The sequence below is a fragment of the Aethalodelphis obliquidens genome, unplaced genomic scaffold (genome assembly GCF_003676395.1).
Source record: "Aethalodelphis obliquidens isolate GAN/ISIS:26980383/991018 unplaced genomic scaffold, ASM367639v1 scaffold5, whole genome shotgun sequence".
Classification (NCBI taxonomy): Eukaryota; Metazoa; Chordata; class Mammalia; order Artiodactyla; family Delphinidae; genus Aethalodelphis; species Aethalodelphis obliquidens.
In genome coordinates, this window is record NW_020837949.1 from 74904839 (window position 1) to 74921967 (window position 17129).

At 44.8% G+C, this 17129-nt stretch overlaps 1 protein-coding gene and 1 non-coding gene across 6 annotated transcripts in view; one reads left to right on the forward strand and one right to left on the reverse strand.

Annotated features, from left to right (window-relative positions):
• Positions 1–1160: 1160 nt before the first annotated feature.
• TRNAE-CUC (transfer RNA glutamic acid (anticodon CUC)) lies at positions 1161–1233 on the reverse strand. Its single transcript has one exon. It is a non-coding gene; the product is annotated as a tRNA-Glu (tRNA).
• Positions 1234–15795: 14562 nt separating this feature from the next.
• MALSU1 (mitochondrial assembly of ribosomal large subunit 1) overlaps positions 15796–17129 on the forward strand; it is a 29088-nt gene continuing 27754 nt past the window's right edge. For all 5 annotated transcript variants that reach the window (XR_003432030.1, XR_003432032.1, XR_003432031.1 and 2 more), the window contains exon 1: positions 15796–16082. Coding sequence is in view for 1 of the 5 variants with exons in the window: in XM_027102676.1 (XP_026958477.1) it covers positions 15827–16082 (256 nt within the window). In the remaining 4 variants the exon portion in view is untranslated. The remainder of the gene's footprint in view (positions 16083–17129) is intronic.

A 17129-nucleotide genomic window follows, 5' to 3' on the forward strand; every position in this document is an offset into this window, starting at 1 on the left:
GGGATTAGTGAGAATTGTGAAGGGGCTTTAGCTGAATCTGTAACATTTTATTTCTAAAGGGAAAAAAAAGCTGAAATAAATAGAGCAAAATGAAGATTTGCTCGATCTGGTAGTTCATTTGTTTTTCTCTCCACTATACTATGTGTTTGAAAAATTTTATAACTTTTCAAAAGAACAAGTTCTTGGGAATTCCCTGGCGGTCCAGTGGTTAAGACTCTGAACCTTCACTTCCAAGGGCTCCGGTTCAATCCCTGGCGGGAAACTAAGATTCTACAAGCTGCACAGCACGGCCAAAAATAAAAGAACGAGTTCTTAATAATCTTTTCATTCCTCGTGTGTGGTCTGAACAACAATAGAAATGAAATGTAAGCTCTTTCTTTTTTTTTTTTGCAGTACGCGGGCCTCTCACTGTTGCTCAGTGGCCATGGCTCACGGGCCCAGCCTCTCCGCAGCATGTGGGATCTTCCCGGACCGGGGCACAAACCCACGTCCCCTGCATCGGCAGGCGGACTCTCAACCACTGTGCCACCAGGGATGCCCTAAGCTCTTTCATTCAAAACTGTCTAGAGCTTTGAAACCCAAAGCCCTGACCTCTTTGCCTTTTCCTGCAAAGCCCACCCTCCAAATTTTTTAAAAAAATTTTTATTGGATATATTTGATTTACAATGTTGTGTTAGTTTCAGGTATACAGCAAAGTGAATCAGTTATACATAAGTCCATTGTTTTTTAGATTCTTTTCCCATATAGGCCATTAGAGAATATTGAATAGAGTTCCCTGTGCTATACAGTAGGCCCTTGTTTTTATCTATTTTATGTATAGTAGTGTGTATATGTTAATCCCCATCTCCCAGTTTATCCCTCCCTCCCCTTCCCCCCAGTAACCATAAGTTTGTTTTCTATGTTTGTGACTCTTTCTGTTTTGCAGATAAGTTCATTTGTATCATTTTTTTAGATTCCACATATAAGTGATATCATATAATATTTGTCTTTCTCTGTCTGACTTACTTCACTTAGTATGATAATCTCTAGGTCCATCCATGTTGCTGCAAATGACATTATTCCGTTCTTTTTTATGGTTGAGTAATATTCCATTGTATATATGTACCACATTTTCTTTCTTTCTTTAATTTATTTGCACCTTGCAGCTGGTAGGATCTTAGTTCCCCAACCAGGGATTGAACCTGGGCCCTCTGCAGTGAGAACACAGAGTCTTAACCACTGGACCACCAGGGAATTCCCAAATCATTGTTTTTTTGGGTTTTGGGGGTTTTTGCCCATGTGGCTTGGACTGTGAGAGTTCCCCAACCAGGGATCGAACCTGGGCCATGGCAGTGAAAGTGCCGAGCCCTAACCACTGAACCACCAGGAACTCCTGTACCACATCTTCTTTATCCACTCCTCTGTCAATGAACATTTAGGTTGCTTCATGTCTTGGCTATTGTAAATAGGGCTGCAATGAACATTGGGGTGCATGTATTTTTTCAAATTATGGTTTTCTCCAGATATATGCTTAGGAATGGGATTGCTGGATCACATGGTAGTTCTATACTTAGTTTTTTAAGGAAACTCCATACTGTTCTCCACAGTGGCTGTACCAGTTTACATTCCCACCAACCGTGTAGGAGGGTTCCCTTCTCTTCACACCCTCTTCAGCATTTATTGTTTGTAGAGTTTTTTTTAATAAATTTATTTATTTATTTTTGGCTGTATTGGGTCTTCATTGCTGCATGCGGGCTTTCTCTAGTTGCAGTGAGCGGGGGCTACTCTTCATTGAGGTGCGTGGGTTTCTCATTGCGGTGGCGTCTCATGTTGCGGAGCACGGGCTCTAGGCACGCGGGTTTCAGTAGTTGTGGCTTGCCGGCTCTAGAGTGCAGGCTCAGTAGTTGTGGCGCACGGGCTTAGTTGCTCCGAGGCATGTAGGATCTTCCCAGACCAGGGATTGAACCCATGTCCCCTGCATTGGCAGGCGGATTCTTAACCACTGTGCCAGCAGGGAAGCCCTGTTTGTAGAGTTTTTGATGTTGACCATTCTGACAAGTGTGAAGTGATACCTCGCTGTACTTTTTTCATTCCTCTAATAATTAGTGATGTTGAGCATCTTTTCATGTGCTTTTGGCCATCTGTATGTCTTCTTTGGAGAAATGTCTAGATCTTCCACCCATTTTTTGATTGGGTTGTTTGTTTTTTTGATATTGAGCTGTACGAGCTGTTTGTATATTTTGGAGCACCTTCCAGTTTAAAGATGTTGTTTCTGATTAGATTCACAGTGACTGTTGGCAGCTAACCGCCCCCCCCCAAATTTACTTCTACTCACCTATAAAATGAGGGGACTTGACCTCTGTCACCCCAGAAGCCCCTGACAAGAGGTGGCCATAGAAGCTCCACAGACACTGACTCCTCACAAGGCCATGGCAGGAAGCTTTGCTTGGAGAACAGAAGGCTGCTTCAGTACAGGAGGTGGGTTTCCAAGCTTCCCGCTGCTGCCTTCCCGCATTTTATACTCTACCGCTATTTTAGCTACTCACCAATTGGGCCTGAGCCCCAGGAATACCACTGGCTGGCCTACAGCCAGTGATGTTTTGATTCCAGTCCTAGCCTGACTCTCTCCTAAGCAACCCCATGAGGTTATGGAAGAGAGCAATGGAAACGGGCTCGGCCAAACAATTTATCCCCTGAGGATGCCCTTAAAAATGTCCTTAAATGATGAACCCTCTTATGAGGCCCTTTAAAAAATAAGCACTTTTGGGCTTCCCTGGTGGCGCAGTGGTTGGGGGTCCGCCTGCCAATGCAGCGGGCAAGGGTTCGTGCCCCGGTCCGGGAAGATCCCACATGCCACAGAGCGGCTGGGCCTGTGAGCCATGGCCGCTGAGCCTGCGCATCCAGAGCCTGTGCTCCGCAACGGGAGAGGCCACAGCAGTGAGAGGCCCGCGTACCGCAAAAAAAAAAAAAAAAAGCACTTTTGAGAGTTTTTTAAAAACAAAATCTCTCTCTTTTCCTCTCCATCATACTTCCATCAGGCTATTGTCACTTCAGACCTGGATTACTATTAATGGCCTCCAACTTTTCCCAACTCTCTCTCTCTCTCTCCATATTTGTACTGCTCTTTGCTTCCAAAGCCATCTTTTAAAAGATAAGCTTGGAATTCTCAAGCTGGTATTGAGGAGTCTTCAGTGACCACCCCATCACCTACAGGGAAAACCAAACTCTGATGTGGCTTCCAAGATCGTCTGTGGTGGCAAGTTGGGAGACCTGTCATCTGTAGATAATAAAGTGCCTTTGTTCAGGTGAGGATTCAAGTTTAACCCTAAAATCACTGACTTGCACTGAGATATGCACAGAGCAGAGTGGTAGGTGGTGTTACAACTCATGCTTGGGGCCTGTGTTTGGGATGGTGACCCCCATATGATGGTCCCTCACTGTGTTTGTCCAGATTGAAAAAGGGGTACAGGTATGCTGCAGTCTGGCCCCAACCTTCCTTTCCACCCTGACGTTCTATTACTTCCTGCCAGAATCCTCCCTGCTGGCCATTTGGTTTATTCACTCCACCTAGAATCAAACCAGCCAGCCCTGGGCTCCCGCTGTCCTCTCCACCCTTCTCCTCTCCCACCCAGCATAAAGCGCTTTCTCCTCTGTTTTCAACATGTTCTCAACAAAATGTCCCTTGAGTACACTGTTTATGCTGGGCTCTCTGCTGAACTTCTTTAACACAATTGGAATGGTTTGTTTGGAGTTGAGGCCGGGGGGGCCAGTTACTGTGGCTGAATAACAAACAGCCCCATCTTAGTGGTGTCAAATAACTGCTTTATTGTGTTGATAGATCCTGTAGCGTAGGGATTTGGACAGAGCACTACAAGGTTGGCCTTTTTCTCCTCCATGATGTCTGGAGGCTTGGTGGGAAGACTCCACCCAGGGGCTGGGGTCATCCGGAGGCTTCCCCACTCACAGGTCTGGGACCCCAACTGGGATGACTGGAAGGCTGAGTTCAGCTGGAGCTATGGACAGGAACACATACATGTGGCCTCTCCATGTATCCTGGACTTCTCATGATGTGGCATTTGCATTCTGTGAGGGAATGTCCCAAGAGGGTTCATTCAAGAGAGCCAGGCAGAAGCGGCATAGCCTTTTCTAACCTAGCTTCATGTGTCACGTAGTGTCGCTTCAGCCGTGTTTTATTGGTTGGAACACTCACAAGCCCATCCAGACTTAAGAGGAGGGGACATAAACCCAACCTCTCAATGGGAAAAGTTTCAAAGAGTTTGGAGTCATATCTTAAAACAGCTACAAGGCATCATGCTGTTGTAGTATATACTATTGTTGTATATATACTATTAGTTAAATCCTTTCTTGTTATTTGCCTATCTCACACATTTGTATCTTTTTCTTCCACTACATGGTAAGTCCCCAAAACTGGGTCTTAGACTCTGAACCGTTCCTGGAGTGCTTCATCAATCCCTTCCTGACACAGAAAGCCCTTCGAAACAATTTAACGGAAATCAATAATCATTAGGTGGCTGCTCTGATGCAACTTGCTGGTTGCCTACTATTTAAATCCCACAAACTCCAGGTCTTTAGCTAAGATTTTATTTGTTTTAGCACAGAATGAGAGGCAGAAGGTCAGCCACTGTGTCAATGGCATGGCTGGAGACTTATGGCCACACATAGACTAATTATCCTAGTTAAAACTCCTACCACCCACACCCATGGAAGCTTCACCATGAGCCATCCTGTCATCATGTAGGTAGGAGACCTCAGAGAAACATGGCTCAAGAACCCCACATTTTGGGCTTCCCTGGTGGTGCAGTAGTTAAGAATCCACCTGCCAGTGCAGGGGACATGGGTTTGAGCCCTGGTCCGGGAAGATCCCACATGCCACAGAGCAACTAAGCCTGTGCGCCACAACTACTGGGCCTGAAAGCCACTACTGAGCCCGCATGCTGCAACTACTGAAGCCCCTGTGCCTAGAGCCCGTGCTCTGCAACAAGAGAAGCCATTGCAATGAGAAGCCCGCACACCACAATGAAGAGTAGCCCCGCTTGCCACAGCTAGAGAAAACCTGCACGCAGCAATAAAGACCCAATGCAGCCAAAAATAAAATAAATAAAAATAAATAAATTTATAAAAAAAAAATAGAACCCCACATTTCAACTCTGTCACTCCCAGAAGAACCACTCTTGGTTTGGTTTGGTTTAGGTTTCTGTGTTTTTTAATTTAATTTTTATTTTATATTGAAGTATAGTTGATTTACAATGTTGTGTTAGTTTCAGGTGTACAGCAAAGTGATTCAGTTATACATCTACATGTATCTATTCTTTTTCAAATTCTTTTCTAATATAGGTTATTACAGAATATTGAGTAGAGTACCCTGTGCTATACAGTAGGTCCTTGTTGATCATCTATTTTATATATAGTAGTGTGTATATGTTAATCCCAAACTCCTAATTTATCCCTCTCCCCCTCTTCCCCTTTGGTAACCATAAGTTCATTTCCTAAGTCTGTGAGTCTGTTTCTGTTTTATAAATAAGTTCATTTGTATCATTTTTTTAGATTCCACATATAAGTGATATCATATGATATTTGTCTTTCTCTGGCTTACTTCACTTAGTATGATAATTTCTAGGTCCATCCATGTTGCTGCAAATGGTATTATTTCATTCTTTTTAATGGCTGAATAATATTCCATTGTATATATGTACCACATCTTCTTTATCCATTTCTCGTCAATGAACACTTATGTTGCTTCCATGTCTTGGCTATTGTAAATTGTGCTGCTATGAACCCTGGGATGCATGTGTCTTTTTCTTTTTTTCATTTTTTTTTTGGCTTTGCCAGGCGACATTCAGGATATTAGTTCCCCAAACAGGGATCAAACCTGTGCCTCCTGCAGTGGAAGTGTGGAGTCCTAACCACTGGACCGCCAGGGAATTCCCTCTTTTTCTTTTTTTTTTTAAGTTTTATTTTATATTGGACTATAGTTGGTTTACAATGTTGTGTTAGTTTCAGGTGTACAGCAAAGTGATTCAGTTAAATTCAGCTAGGTTGCTTCCATATTCTGGCTATTGTAAATAGCACTGCAATGAACATTGGGGTGCATGTATCCTTTCGAATCATGGTTTTCTCTGGATATATGCCCAGGAGTGGGATTGCTGAATCATATAGTAGTCCCATTTTTAGTTGTATGAGGAACCTCCATACTGTTCTCCATAGTGATTGTACTAATTTACATTCCTACCAACAGTGCATGAGGGTTCCCTTTTCTCCACACGCTCTCCAGCATTTATTGTTTGTAGACTTTTTGATGTTGGCCATTGTGACTGGTGTAAGGTGATATCTCATTGTAGTTTTGATTTGCATTTCTCTAATAATTAGGGATGTTGAGCATCTTTTCATGTGCTTTTTGGCCATCTGTATGTTTTCTTTGGAGAAATGTCTGTTTAGATCTTATTCCCATTTTTTGATTGGGTTGTTTGTTTTTTTGATATTGAGCTGTATGAGCTGTTTGTGTATTTTGGAGATTAATCCTTGCTAGTCACATTGTTTGCAAGTATTTTCTCACATTCTGTAGGTTGTCTTTTCGTTTTGTTTATGGTTTCCTTTGCTTTGCAGAAGCTTTTATTAAGTCTAATTTGGTTTTTTTTGTTTTTATTTTCATTACTCTAAGAGGTGGATCGAAAAAGAGCTTCAATTTTTGTCAAAGAGTGTTCTGCCTATGCTTTCCCCAGAGGAACCACTTTTGATGTGGTCATCTGGCAGAGGAGAGCAGACCCAGTGTGAAAACAAAAGCAAAGCAGAGTTCAAGTCATTTTGTCTTGATCAAGGGAAGAGTCTTTGTGTGGTTTTTCAGCGTGAAAAGCGTGGGTGTTTCAGGCAGCTGAAAGCACCGTGTTGTTGAGTGTTTTTCCCATGGTCATTGCCTGTGCAGCCTAGAGCCTGGACATTTCAGGGAGAAAGAAAAGTGGAGGCAGGGAGTGCTCTGTGAAAGAGAACACAGGCTTAGAATGCTTCTCAACTGGGATCCTTTCAGTTTAGGATTGTTGCCTTAAATTTACTGTCTTACGGTCAATCCAGGCTACTCTGATTTGCCCAACATGAGGACGTCTTGTCCCAGCTGTAGCTACTCTAACATTTTTGCAATGTATCCCCGAGAGAAGTGTTTGGGTCTTAATTTGATCATAACTATGTTATTTCAGAGCCCTAAAGAGAGCAAATGGGAGCAAAAAGAAGGAAGCAAAGATCCCCACTGTGGCTTAAGTCAGGAAGCCCCCCACAGGGGAAGCCGTCTTCTTAGGAATCATATTTTGTAGAAAACGAAGGGCAAAGTAAACTCTCCGATTTTTTTTTTAAAACTCCTACATCCTGACATGAGGTAGATTAAGATTCTTTTTTTTTTAATTTTATATTTTCAACATTTTATTTTTTAATTTTTTATACATCTTTATTGGAGTATAATTGCTTCACAATGCTGTGTTAGTTTCTGTTGTACAACAAAGTGAATCAGATATATGCATACATATATCCCCGTATCCCCTCCTTCCCTAACCCACCCCTCTAGGTGGTCACAAAGCACCCAGCTGATCTCCCTGTGGTATGTAGCAGCTTCCCACTAGCTATCTATTTTACATTTGGTAGTGTATGTAGGTCAGTGCTACTCTCTCACTACGTCCCAGCTTACCCTTCCCCCTCCCCGTGTCCTCAAGTCTGTTCTCAATGTCTGCATCTTTATTCCTGCCCTACCACTAGGTTCATCAGTACCGTTTTTTTAGATTCCATATATATGTGTTAGCATACGGTATTTGTTTTTCTCTTTCTGACTTACTTCACTCTGTATGACAGTCTCTAGGTCCATCCACCTCACTGCAAATAACTCAATTTCATTTCTTTTTATGGCTGAGTAATATTCCATTGTATATATGTGCCACATCTTCTTTATCCATTCATCTGTTGATGGACACTTAGGTTGCTTCCATGTCCTGGCTATTGTAAATAGTGCTGAGATGAACATTGTGGTGCATGTATCTTTTTGAATTATGGTTTTCTCAGGGTGTAAGATTCTTCTTGATTATTTAAGAATCATCCTGTTTGCCTGGTACCTCCTTAAGTGTAAAGAAAAAGATAAAAAGTATACCCTGACTATGAGACATTGGGTTTTGGTTCTGGACTTTGGATGATTCTCTAAGTGCAGAAAATGGTCTAATTTCCTCAATGTCAAGTTCATCCACTGCATTCCTGTTTTACTATGCATGTAAACTTGATATATATTTTTTTAACCTTCAGACACCATATACACTTGATTTTCCAAAAGAAAAAGGTTTTTTTCTAAGCGTTGGTAAAGTATTGGGAAGAAGAATAATGAATTAACCTAGAGCCATGAAAACATCTGTACTCCTTAAGTTCTTGCTTTTCGCAAGCAATCAGGGCAACTTTATCCTTGGAAATGGGGATTTACATTTGGCAATTTGAAAGTTTTTCTTTTTGGAAAAAAATCACAATTTATAGAGTTAGAACAATAACAACAACTCAGTGCACGATGGCTCTTCAAGTGATTCCAAGACCTTTGACTGGTCCTACAACAAGGGGACTTTTACAGGAGTCGGGACTGTCTGAGGGTGCAGGGCCCAGGTTCCTTCTTCAGAAGGACTTTCCTCAGCACAGCGCGGCTGAAATCGAGATAGGCCAAATCGAGAGGGGTTACCTGCTATTTCCCATGTGATGGGGAATCTTTAGTGTCTGCCGAAAGTGACTCTTCGGGGGACTAAAAAAGATAAAATCTCAATTGTCGATTCTCTTCCCAGCAATAAGATGGACCAGATGCTCAAAGAAATTCCTCCCACTACAACTCAACTGAAAATATTGAATAAGATATAAAAACATGTTTTTAATGTATGATCGAGCTGGCCGGAAACTAAGGAGATGCTTTCATGACCAGAACCTATCTCAAAAGACGCAGATCTAGAGAGAACAGTAGAAATCAAGCAGTGAAGTCAGAGTTCTTTCCGGGCGTATGCCCACACCCCTAGGGAGCTAGAGCTTGGGTTTAAACACTTGCTCTTTGGGTTAAAGATAAACAAATGAAGAAGGGGCAGGATGGGAGGACACTCTCCTCCCCCACATTCTTGCATAAAACCAGAATTCTGGAAAGATATCCTTGATGGGTGAAATAGAGAAAATCTACCCCATTGAGGTAGAGAGTGAGGATGTTTGGTTGAGCTGGCTGGCAACTCTGATGGTGGGTGCGGAGGTGAGGAATGAAATGAACAATTCCCCCCTGAGAGTTCCTAACCACAAGCCTGTACTCATGTGGTTTTAGAATTGGTATTCACACTGAAAACAACTCATAGTTAAACATTTCATTTAAAGTGGCCCTGGGTGAGTGAGGAATGGCTCCATATACCTGGCAGAAGCAATACAAACTTTCTCTTTAGGAACTCTAAGCTTTAGAGAATTTCCACAGATAAAACCTCAAGAAACATGGGATCATAATTAAAAAACGAAAGAGCAGGGACTTCCCTCGTGGTGCAGTGGTTAAGAATCCTCCTGCCAAGGCAGGGGACACGGGTTTGAGCCCTGGTCTGGGAAGATCCCACATGCTGCGGAGCAACTAAGCCCGTGCGCCACAACTACTGAGCCTGCGCTCTAGAGCCCGTGAACCGCAACTACTGAGCCCGTGTGCCACAACTACTGAAGCCCGCGCGCCTAGAGCCGGTGCTCCGCAACTAGAGAAGCCACCGCCATGAGAAGCTTGCGCACTGCAAAGAAGAGCAGCCCTCTCTCGCCGCAACTAGAGAAAGCCCGCGCACAGCAGCGAAGACCCAACGCAGCCAAAAATAAATAAATAAAATTTTAAAAACCAAAGCAAAACAAAACAGTAACTTGCTAAACACATGTGCAAACAATCCTTCATGAATGAGTCAGCAAAAACGATAAAAGAGTGGGGCTGGCAACCACTGAAGATAGTGGAATGATCAGATACAAAACATAAATTTATTATGTGTCATACACTTAATGCTATAGAAGAGGAAATTGAAAGTGTGTTAAGGGAATAAGAAACCATCAACATTGGCTAAAGGACTTCTTCCCAAAAGCTTCTAGAAATGAGAATCATAATACTTATAGTCAGAAACAGTGAGCAGAGTTTGTTACTGTTGTGTTTTTTTTACTTTTTTAAGTAGCAAGTTTCAAGTGCATACAAAAGGAGAGAGAAACCACTATAAAGACTTAATCTAGCTTCAACGATTTTCAATCTTAGGTTTTTGTTTGTTTGTTTGCTTTCAAGACAGGAAGCTTTCCCTGACCTCACCCACCCAGTCTGGGTTAGGTCGTTCTACTAAATGCTCCCGTGGCAGCCTGTATTTATGCCCATCATAGCACTTATCCCACCAGATGGTAACTGCCTGGCTTTTGTTGTTATTGTTGTTGTTTATTTGTCTCCCCAACCAGAAAGAAAACCCCGTGAGGCCAAGGATCCTGTCTGCAGCACCTAGAACAGTGCCTGGAATATAGTAGCTGAAAAGTATGTTTAGGATAAATAAATGAATATAGTAAAGCCTTGCAAATGCTAGAAATGTTATTGGTCCCTAAAAGACTATGCATTTGATGTTGTCTCCTTGATCCTGACAGCAGCAGCTGCATCAGTAGCAAATAACGACCAAGATAGCCAGAAGGAAATGCAGGATCCCCAGAAACCACTCACACAATGTCTGGACTCCCAGGGAGCTGAGAAAGCCCCTCTGCCTTTTAAGACGCCTGAATGGATCAGCCTGGAGTGCTCCTAAACTCAAGGTTACACTTCTCAGAATCTTCTGTGGCATGAATTTGTGAAGCCACCAAGGAGATAGGAGGATTGATCTGCTGCAACAGTGGGAATGAATGTGTATTGTCACTTGCTGTCCTCAGGTGTGGCTCAAAGGTGCGCTATTGTAAAGGTGAGGTCTCAGGCTCACACCTGACCACTCTGTGAGGTGTCCCCTCAGCTCCTCCAGGCACCCTTCTGCTGTGGTGACTTGGAGCCAGACTGAAAGCAACCCACGTTGGGGATCCAACCAGAGGAGGCAGAGCTTGTTTGCTCTGAACCACCCCTTGGGAGGTTAGCCGTCAGGGGTTACACTTATCTGCTCAAGTCTTGCGATAAACAAAAGGGAGGAAACTCATAAGACTGGGATCAAAAAAAGGAAAAGCTGAGCCGATTCTTTACTGGGCCGTCAACACACCTGATCAGAAAAAATCAGAGGCTCATCCAAAAGGAGGTTTGGGCTGAAGGAAAACAACTCAAGGACTTGTCTGCCGGATGGAGTGGCAGGGCTCTGATTTGGTTTTGGGGGTCAGGAGGGCCACAGAGCCTCTGAGTCATTATTTAATACCACGGAGGAGGTTCAGGGGGCTGGGGATGTCACTGGTCACTCATTCAAGAGGGTTGTGTAGTCTGGGTGTTAATACTGCTTCAGGTTCCTTTAGGAACTTCACCGTCTGATTACCAGCAGGGCTGAGAAGCAGACACATGGCCTTGCTCAGTAGACATGCAAAGCTGAGATAAATGCGGAACATTGTCTCTGAAAGCCCTTTATCTGAAGTGCTGCTCCTAGAGAAGGTGAGATACCAAAACCCGCTCTCAGTGTGGAATGACCCACGTGCCTCCCGTTCTTCAGGCATGAGTGGGATGTTCCTTTCTCACTGAAATGATTCCAAAACAGCAGTTTCTCATAATCTCTGATTCTGGAGACCAGGCTTGTCAGCACCAAGTCCTTAAAGTTAATTAACAAAAGCAGTTTTTACAGGTCTTTCTTCCAACCTGGTAAGGACTCAGGGGAGGAACTTCCCTGGGGGCCTAGTGGTTAAGGCTCCGAGTTCCCAGTAGATCCCTGGTCAGGGAACTAGATTCTGTAGGCCACAACTAAGAGTTCGCATGCCGCAACTAAAGATCCTGCAGGCCGCAGTTAAGACCCTGCGCAGCCAAATAAATAAATGTTAAAAAAAAAGAAGACTCTGCGGAAAAGGCTGTTACCCATTAGAGAGGTTCTCAGAAATGCAAAATACCCCCGCTTGAAAACAGAACCATCTGCTGTTGAGCGTGGACTTTGTTTTCAGTCCTTGGTTTTTTAAAATTTATTTATTTATTTATTTATGGCTGCATTGGGCCTTTGTTGCCACACCCGGGCTTTTCTCTAGTCGCGGTACGTGGGCTTCTCATTGCGGTGGCTTCTCTTGTTGCGGAGCACGGGCTCTAGATGTGCGGGCTCAGTAGTTGTGGTGCATGGGCTTAGTTGCTCTGCAGCACGTGGGATCTTCCTGGACCAGGGCTCGAACCCGTGTCCCCTGCATTGGCAGGTGGATTCTTAACCACTGCGCCACCAGGGAAGTCCACACAAGGACTTTTAAGTTAGTGGATCTTAATACCATCCTTGGTGTGTTAATTGAGGAGCCTCCTGTTTGTCCTGTTAGCAGCAAAGCCAAGAGGTTCCTGAACTTGTTTCCTGGAGCTTCATGGGAAGGTAGGAAGGTGGGAAGTTGCAATCAGAGAAGTGTCCTCTTCAGCTAGACCCAGGAACTGCGGAGAGGGCAGGGGTGCTGGTTTGGGAGATGACAGCAGAGGTACCTCAGGGATGTGCTTCAAAGAGAACAGAGAGGAAGAACAGAGCAGGCTAAACTAGAGAAAGGCTGAGCAAGCTTTCCTGGTGTACCCACACTTGACTCTGGGGCTCGTAACACTGCAACTGGCACATCATTGTTTAGTGAATGATTGAATTCATGTAGTTTGGGGACTAGGAAGTTTATCAAGTCCAACCTTTGCTTACCCCATGCGTGGGTTTACTATGTATCTGTGTTTCCTAGTCTCTGGACCTTTTGGTTGCAAAGAATGTACTGCAATTCAATATAATTTTATTTAAAAAGCTTGTTTCATTCACAACACCTTTTTGTCATGCGTGTGTTCAATGACTAATATTCAAAGAGCCACAGTTTTTAGTTATTCATTATCGTTAAATAGGTGGGGACCACTTCTCTCCAGCTCAGCTACCCTTCCCAACCTCACAGGGCAGCTCCTTCCACAGCTGGGCAGTTGCAGCCGTTGGTGAATATCCCTGCCTCGTTTAAGTTTCATCCTTTTTCTCGGATTGCCATTCTCTTTGTACTGTTTTTGCCCTCAGGAGACCTTGCAGAGGGAAGGGCTAGGATTAAAATTACCTCTTATATACATCTAATTAATTCTAGATATGCTAAGTTTGTGTATTTCTATTTAAAAATTATTTTGTCCTCCTCTTTGTAGATCTCCTAATTGGAAGAGGGAAAATCCTTTTAAGTAGAAGTTCAGCAACAGGGACTCATTGTTTTATAACTCTAGGGGTAGGCACTGTCTGTCTCTCTTCACCCCAAGCTCCCAGTGGAGCATGGAGTCTGCATTGCCTGCCTGCTCATGTATTTTCTGTTGGCTTGGCAGTCATGCCCTCTGTGCTGTAAGGACAGGGAGTCCAACCTGGAGTGGGCATTGAGGTCTACAATGCGATGAATTCTTGGTGTCCCAGGAAGCATGGAGCCTGTGGTTTGAGGGCATTCCAGAGCCCCACCAGGGGCCTCTCAAGTGGGAGGCTCCTATGTGGGAAGAACCTCCTCCACCATTTCTGCAATGAGCCTGTTTGTTGGACCAAAGTGCAGGCTCACATTCCCACCTCTTGCAGCATTGTTTCCTCAGATCTCAGAACCATTGCTCAATCCGGAGCTGGGCCTCTGGGCACCCAGGCTATCATTTCTCCCACAGCCTACAGGAATTGGTAGGGACCTGAAAGCTACCAGCCCTACTTGTACTCATCTTCACAATGAAGGGTGTACTTTCTTCTCACATTGATGTGCAGTTTGCATACAATGGGTCATTCTGAGTAGGCTTGTGATTCACGACCTCCCCAAGGACCCTCACCAAGGCCAAGAAACATTCCAGGGCCAGGTGCTGGGCTAAGGCAGGGAGGGGAAAGGTGAATAGTCCCTGCCCACTGGGAGCTTCCAGACAGGAGAGATGATGATTAGAGTAAATGTCAGCAGTATCATATATTTATATTTGAAAGTCCAAAATATTGTGGGGTCACATCAGCAGTTCTGTAGGAGCTAGAGAAGGAGCTGAGAGGAGGCGATAAATAAAAGGCTCAGGGAGGTTGAGTCACTTCAGTCTTACACTGCGAGTGAACAGAAGAGCTGGAAATAAATCTAAGTCTTTTCCAACGGGTTATCATCCAGTCGAACATGGTAAATGTTAAAGACATTTATGAACAAAGGGATGAAGGGCTTCTGAAGGGGTTTCTGAGTTTGTCATGTGCAAAGGTGGAAGAAGGGCACTCTAAAAAAATGGAATGGAATAGTATGTGCAAAGTTCAGCATGGAAAGGTTTGTGTTTGGAAAACAGCAAAAAGCAGATGAGGCTAAAATAATTTTAGCGGGCAGCATGGAGGATGGAAAGAGTAGAGACAGATTGGAGACAGGAGAGCCAGGTAGGAGGCTGTCCCAGTAATTCGCCAAAAGCTGTTGAGGGCTCAGACTAACGAAGTGAGAAGTTGGATTCAAAAAGTATTTTGGAGGTGTAGCATAAGCAGGATTTGAGAATGGAATAGTTGTTGCAGGAAGATCCTGCAGTGAATGCAGTCCAGAATTTAGAAGATTTGGGGGGGGGATGATGACCCATTAAATGAGATGGCAAATACAGGTGGTAAAGCAGGTTTGGGGTGTTCAGAAAAAATAGTGGAAATGCAGAACTGTTGGCAAATGCTGGAAGAAGCACCAAATCCATGCCTATGGGGAAATGGAAGTGAAGAGGATGAGACTTAACTTTATCTGTACCACTTTATTCTTATTTTCAAAAATAACTTGAAGCAATTGTGTATATTCTGGGTGGTACACACAGGTGCTCATATTAGTTTCTGTAGTTTTTAATTTTAAAAATTAATGCTTGGAGTTATTTCCTTAAAAGAAATTAAGTAATGTGTCAAGCATTTGGAGTACCTACTATGTGCTTGGCACTGTTCCAGGCATCCGAGATATTTGCCCCCTTCTACTAGTCTCTTCCTTTCAGACGTTACCAGGCTGGAGTACAGAAACAGCTGCTGGTTCCAGCTTGGCCACAGGCAAGTCATTTTTCCTCCCTGGGTCTCTTTCAGCTCTCACATGCTAGGATTCAATACTGTAACTGCAACTCAGCATTCCTTATTCTCACCGAGGTGAGCGCCACAGCGCAGTCCATTAGCATAAAATAACTCCATTCGGGGAGCGTCCCTGAAGGGCTGACCTACTAAGAACGTTTTCCAAATGGTCCTTAATCTCTGCCTCCCACCCACCCCCCGCCCAGGATAACAGTTGTTCCTCATGGGATTTCAAATTTGCAAGGGAATCTTGACAACTTCTTTGGTAATGGGCTAATTCCTAATTCCAGTCTAATCAACAGAAGCAACTTCCGTACTTTCAGCTTTAGGTGCTGTGGAGAGAACAGATAAAAACAAAAATTTCTGCCTTCATGCTGTTTACATTCCAGTGAACGGAGACATCAAGGAAAAATAAGAACAATTCAAGGAAGACACAACGCGTCAGTATGGTGCAGGGGAACGCAAGGTGTGTAGTGAAATCCTAGTCCTTTGACGCCTACAAAACCTAATCCCGAATCCCTAAATTCTTCCGGGTCACTGTCGGGTTACCCTCCTCCTTCCATTCCGCCCACGGCCCCACCTTCTGGCCCTGGTCACGCCCACGCTCCTGACGTCAATTTTCCAAGCCCTGCCGCGTTGACCTGGCCTATGGTAAGCCGCAGGCCCGCTCGAGCCCCATTAAGCCCCGCCTCGTGAGTCGACGCGTGGCGACGGCGATGGGGTCGCGGGGCTGCGTGGCGCTGCGGCTCGGGGTGCTGCTGTGGCGCCGGGCCTTCTCCCCGGGAGCGTGGCCCGCGGCGACCGCGGGGCTCAGGCTTCGGCTGCTGTCCGTGGGGCGGCTTCCGGTGGGACCGACGCTCGGCAAGGTCTGCCCGGCCCCCGACCGAGCGCGCGGCCTGCACGGCGGGCCGGGCCTGGAGGAGCGGGCGGAGGGAACAGCCGGCGAGGGGCGCCCGGAGTCAGGCACCGGAGGTACGGGCGAGGAGGAGGGAGCCGGGTCCCAGCTAAAGAGGCTGAGTTCCTCTCTTTTTGCATTTCTCATGGGGTCACAAAACTCCTACAGAGCAGAACTGGAAGGGACTGCAAAGGTTGTCGGCACCAACTTTGCATTTCACAGTGAGATCAAGAGACGGACTGAAGTCTCCCAAACCCCAGGCGTCTGTCCGAACGGCCACGTCGGACCCCTGGCATCACCACCTCACCGTCCTCATCCCCCTTCACACTTTGTCTAGGGTTCCGAGAAATGGACTTGTCGAGAATGTTGGGGCTTGAGGATTCTGAGGAAGAGCCAGGGTCTGGGGGCTCAGGGGTGCGTAAGAAGCGCTAATAGGAGATGGGGCCAAGTTAAGAGCCTCTAAGTATTGTAAGCTTTTAGAAACTTGAGAGGTGGTAAACAGATCACACCTGTGAAAGGATGCAGTATGGGAGGGAGAGGTTAGCCACTAGGGCCCTGGGAGTCAGCTTTAGAACTGAAGAGAGCTGTTAAGTCCACAGGCTCTTACACACCACGGTGAAGAGCTGAATATCTAAATCTCTAGAGGAAAAACAAAAAACGGTTTTCACAGATAACGGTTGTTACATAACCCAACTGGCATTGTAAGAAAACCTCGACAGTTCAAAATGAGAATTGCTGTTAAAATTTTAACCCTCCGATTGGTAGATTTGGGGCCACACACTTAGCTAGTTGTCAGTTTCTCTCTCAAATGAAGGTTGTGGACAGATACTACCCAAGAGCCCTTCCAGTTCACAGTTCTAGTTCTGTGACCCTTTGTGGCTGGCATTCAATTTAATGTGCCCCAAAATATTACCACCTCCCCACTTTGTGCTCCAGTTTTCCTCCCCTTTTTAAAATTATTATATTAACCATTATTATTATTTTATTTTATGTTTTTTGGCTGTGTTGGGTCTTTGTTGCTCCGCATGGGCTTTCTCTAGTTGCAGCGAGCGGGGGCTGCTCTTCGCTGTGGTTCGCGGCATTCTCACTGCGGTGGCCTCCCCTGTTGCAGAGCACGGGCTCTA